Source organism: Crocodylus porosus, unplaced genomic scaffold (genome assembly GCF_001723895.1).
Source record: "Crocodylus porosus isolate Cpor-Errol unplaced genomic scaffold, CroPor_comp1, whole genome shotgun sequence".
In the NCBI taxonomy this organism is placed as follows: domain Eukaryota; kingdom Metazoa; phylum Chordata; order Crocodylia; family Crocodylidae; genus Crocodylus; species Crocodylus porosus.
Window position 1 is genome coordinate 54,901,218 of NW_017728907.1, and position 5,069 is coordinate 54,906,286.

Sequence of the window (5,069 nt, forward strand, 5' to 3'; positions counted from 1 at the left end):
GCTGCCAACTGACCAGGAGCAAAGCTCCCTGGGAAATGAGGCCTCTGCACTTATCATTTGCTATAAATAAAACCTTTAGCCTGCGCTTGATGCTAACGAAGTGCGTCTCCATTTGTTTTTAAAGTGTTGTAAAACAGTACGTAAATGGTGGTAGGCCATGTTATGCGTAAAATTAACGTTCCCGACAACTTGGTCGTGCTGAGGGGTAAGATGGAAATGGAAAACTAGAATGGTCAAGCTCTTGGATCCAGTAGATCAAGATCATTGTAATAGTAACTGTTTTATGGCATAGCTAATGTGACTGAAAGTCTTCAGTAACTTATTTTGATTTGACTCCAAGGAGTGAAACAAGCACTGTGGCTAACGAAGACAAAGTTAATGAAAGGCTTACCACCAAAAGTGCTCAGCATCATGGACGACCTGGCCAACCAGCTAGAGAACCAGGACGAGAGGGTACGAAATGCCATCTTTCATGCATGTTTCTGGGCTACCACAGAAGTTGTTCCTAGGAGAAAAACTTACTGGTAAGTAATCAGAGTGAAAGAGAGCTTTAGTTGCACTGTCATTTTTATGGTTTTGCTTTAGCAGCCTATTTAAAATAGATGCCTGTTAAATAAGATTTTTTTTGGTAATGTTACCAACAAAACTGTAAATTAGTTTACCAATTTAACTGTAATGGTGTATAATATATTGTACTGTATATAATATTTATATATTTAACTGTAAATTAGTTTACTAGACAACCACTTAGGGGCTGGATGTACAAACAATTTATCTTGGGGTAAACGGGGGGGGGGATGAGACTTCTCTACATATCAACTGTTCCATGATAACTGATTCCCACCTAATAAAGAATTACCAGTTGGCCTAACAATTGATAGTAAGCATTATTACTGGCAACTAGGGACTGCAACTGGTTTGTCAGAAGGATTTAAGTATTAAACTCAAATCTGCATTAATCATTTGGAGATATTACATATTATACAGATGGGTGTTTCATAGCCTAGCTGTGTTTGCGTACAGGAAAAATCTATACACTTAGGACTTTCAAATCTGATTTTATACAGCTAATCCTTTTTATCATTCTGAAGCCCCATACTCGTGGAAGACTTGTTGCATTTATGTAGGACAATGACTAGCAAGTTTCCATCGCTGTCTAAAAGGATGCTGGGTAGAAATTATAGCCTGACTGCTACGTGGGAGAGAGGTTAGTAACTTTTTTTGTGTAAAGGACTTCTTTTTCTTTTGGCTACCTCTATTAGGTAACATATGAAACACTAGCTTTTAGGCCAAAGAATGGAAAGTAGATTCAACTTTAATTCCATTCTATTTTTTTTCCACTATGCCATAGGGCAAACAAAGTTGAGGATGACTAGTCCCGATCACCCTTTTCTTGGTCATCATTTACACTTTATGTGCAGGAAACCTACACATCTTCATATTTTTATCTGCATTTCCTGCAGTTCAGCTGCTATTTAACGTTTATTTAACATTTATGAGGGACTATCCCTTGCCAAATAGGCATTCTTGCAGGAATGCTCTTGTCCCTCATGGATCTCTCTGGAAAAATCAAGCCCTTGGCTGACCACTGGATAGTGTTTGAAACCTTTCAGAACTGAAGCTTTAAGAAGTTTTTGTTTTGGATGTCTCTTGTGGTAAAATCACTAAAGTAGTAAAGAATAAATACTGATGTCTCATTGTGGAGTTCGTGTGCATTAATGACCTAAATAAAACCAAACGTTTCTATAGCTCAGATTTGGCAACATTTTTGGGCAGAGCCAAAAACACTCTCAACGTTGACTTAAAGTGCTGGTGTGTCAGGGGTGGATGGCGATCTTTGTGGCAGCGCAGCCCCGGCCCCTGCCCCACCATGCTCCCCAAGGTACACATGCCAAGCAAAATGCCTTTGCATGCTAGATTCTGGTAGCTGTTCCAGGGGTTGCCTTCCCCTGTTCTAGCTAGTTTTATGTATAATTTAATTACTTGTACTATATGTGGCTACTGTTCTTTCTTTACAGAATCTGTTCTTCTTCAGGTTCACGGCTTGAATGGAATGCTTTTGAATGCCATGAATCCAATACAGCCAGTAGCCTCCAAAGATGAAATATTAGCCACTGAAAACTATACTCTTGAGACCTTCTATCCCATCTCGCCTACAATTGATCTGCAGGATGTTAATGTATATGAAGAAAAGAATGATACAGGTACAAGCTGCTAATCAATTATGTAACAGTTTTACATCAGCTTAACTGGCAGCACTCTGCTTTCTGTTAGTATGTGATATAAGGAAATGGGGAAGATGGTTGTAGGATGCACAAATATAAATATCCATAAGTCTTTCATGAGTAGTCAGGTTCTTAGGCTTCTCATGCTGTAGGGGAAAACTTTAATTCATCCAAGTTACACTAGCAGTTTCTGAAGAGAGAGTTTAAAATGGGCTAAGATTATACCTAACACTGTCTGTCTCGTGTGGTTGTCTACCATTTAGGTTTTAGGGAGGATTATCCGTATCCTCATCCTCACACTTTGTACTTTATGGAATCAAACAACCTTCGTTCTTATCGCTTTAGACCAGAACCGCTCCAGGCTAAAATGTTGATGTTTGCTTTTGGCAATGCATTAGCAAAGGCCAGGATTCTGTATGGGGTACGTATTTTAAGTGGCTGCTTTTAACAAGGTAGGCTTCAATACTTTCACAGAGGTTATTGTACTGGGTTGTCAGTACAAGGTCAATGGTTGAAGTCTGTCATCTTGCACACCAACAGCAACGAGTTTGCTTTCAATAATAGCTATTCCCCATCTCTTCCAAAATTGAGAAATGGTGTAATGGTCTCATAATTGGCCCAGGAGATGGAATTATTGAATTCCATGCAGCTTTACTTTGTATGAAGACAGAAGATATTAGAGGCTGGTCCTCAGTAAAGACAGTGATGGGACCTTCCCCCTGAAGCCTTGCTCTTACCCAAGAATTATCAGTGCTGGTAGGAGTGGGGTATTGTTACTTCTTGCCCTCCTACCTGAAATCTTCAAGAAACTATCCGCAGGTAGTCTGGACCTGCTTTTGGGGCAGCTCTGCATTTGAGATTTCTGGCTCGCTCCGTAGGTTCTACTAGATAGTAATAATTTTCAGTCACAGTTGACCTAGGTTGAATTTGAACCGGTGACCTAACAAGCCAGAGACTTTCAATGCCATTAACAGTTCCTTGTCACCATATCTGAAACTCTGCCCTGATGTCACCCATCCAAGGACTTTGGAGTTTTATAGGTAATCTTTAAAGATGTGTTTAGCTATCCAAGCAGTTCACCAAATCAGAAAGCTATCTCGTTATGCCAGTAGCAATTATTTTAATGCGTTCACGAAGATGATTAAAATTGGACTAGCAATAGGTAGAAATCAGCTGAAGCAACTTGCAGGCATGAATAAGAAACTAGAATGCTGAGCTGTGTTGTTTACATCTATATTCTAATGCCATTTGAAGGAGACATTATTTTAATGAAAATACAAAATCTATATTCAAAGCTTGTTTGACTAGGGTAGCTTTCTGGGCAAGGTAATACCTTCATTAAACGCCTGGCTTAAACCCAAACGCTAACTGCTGATTCTGCAACTTCTCATGGAATTCGTTGTAACTGGCTTTTTTTCCCCCCCACTTCTCTTAGGATGAGCCCAGGGTTTTAGAGCAACCAATAGTAGTGCAAAGCATTGGCACAGATGGTCGTGTTTTCCAATTCATGGTATTCCAGTTAAATACAACAGAGTTGGCCTCTAACGATGGTGTTAAAAACCTAGTCTGGATTGACTCTGATCAGTTGATGTATGAATATGCCCAGCGTATTCCTTCTATCAGGAAGAAAGTTGTTACGGTGAGTTGACAGGACAGAGAGCTAGTTTTCACAGAATCAGAGTTCACAGAAATTCTACCCTTCTACATATATTTGAGATTTGGGAGCTGGCACAGATAACGGCTATCAGAGTGACTTGTTTGAGACAGGCCAGCAGCTTCCGTCTATTTATGGAGAATTCATATAGAATACTAAGTCTCTTGTCTTGTGGTGGATGGCTATCAGCACTGTTTGCGCTTTGCATGGTTTATTAAGCTACTTAAGCTTATTATAAGCTATATCATATAAACAACTTACATAGATGCAGTTTTATGTTGTGCTTATTGAAGATAAAGTTGCTTGCACACAGTTATTTCTCTGAAGTTACAACTGTCAGCATTAATATAAAGTAAATAAAAAGTGTAGTTCTGTTGAGTCCACTTTGACTAAAACACTCTGATGGATGGGGACTTCATACCACTTAAGATAAATGCCAGTGAAATTATACCCACAAACCATCTCAGCATGTTTCCCATGCTACCAGATTTAAAGTGGTATTTGCGCATATTTAAATTTATGTTATTTTTCTACTCTGTTTACTGCAAACTTAATAACCAAGTCTTTTCTCTGCAGGTGCCTGCTGGAATACATGGCTATGACCCAGACACATTCAAGAAGTTTCTGGCACTCTATTTACATGGAGCAGTATAAAATCCTAGTTGAGCAAAAATCTCTTCAGGTTTACCTGCCATTTCCTCTTTCATCAGAAGATCATGTAGTGAAGCAAGTGACATAATATACCTTGAATAATTTAAGGATTTAAACGATGTTTGTTTTTTTTAATAAAGATTTTGTAGTAAGTGGTGCAGACAGAGAGACGCCCCCTTTTCAGTTACTTACCTGTAACTTCACAGCATTCTGTACATGTGCAGTAAATTAGTGAAGCCAGCTGCCAAAATGCTTCCTCTCCACTTTCCCCTGCCCGCCTAGAGGGAACGCAAAAAACAGTTAATGGTTTCTTGCTTATTGTTTGCAGAAGCAGAGACCCATGTAGGCCAGCACCTGTGCACAGAATTTGTTTTGAAAAAGATCCTGGACTATGACATTAAGCAAGGCGTAGCTGTATTATGTACAAAACTCAGTCTATAAACTTTGCAGTCTCTCATAGGATAAGGGCTCTTCATAATCCTACACTGACTTCAAAAAGCAGACCAGGTTATTAGTGCTCAGTTGGTATTTGCATGTCC

At 39.3% G+C, this 5,069-nt stretch overlaps 1 protein-coding gene across 1 annotated transcript; it reads left to right on the forward strand.

The window, feature by feature from the left end:
- The first annotated feature begins 310 nt into the window (after window positions 1-310).
- On the forward strand, window positions 311-4,698 carry MRPL37 (mitochondrial ribosomal protein L37). Its single transcript, XM_019531473.1, has 6 exons — window positions 311-524; window positions 1,092-1,207; window positions 2,019-2,204; window positions 2,489-2,646; window positions 3,661-3,864; window positions 4,456-4,698. The coding sequence occupies exons 1-6, from the start codon at window positions 379-381 to the stop codon at window positions 4,531-4,533; spliced, it is 888 nt and encodes a 295-aa protein (XP_019387018.1). The 5' UTR covers window positions 311-378; the 3' UTR covers window positions 4,534-4,698.
- Window positions 4,699-5,069: the final 371 nt, after the last annotated feature.

Bases quoted from the DNA above. Each gene is read 5' to 3' on its own strand.
- MRPL37 (XM_019531473.1), top strand. From the start codon at position 379: ATGAAAGGCTTACCACCAAAAGTGCTCAGCATCATGGACGACCTGGCC. The intron at 525-1,091 runs GTAAGTAATCAG...ATCATTCTGAAG, and splicing joins CCTAGGAGAAAAACTTACTG to CCCCATACTCGTGGAAGACT. The intron at 1,208-2,018 runs GTTAGTAACTTT...CTTTCTTTACAG, and splicing joins GACTGCTACGTGGGAGAGAG to AATCTGTTCTTCTTCAGGTT.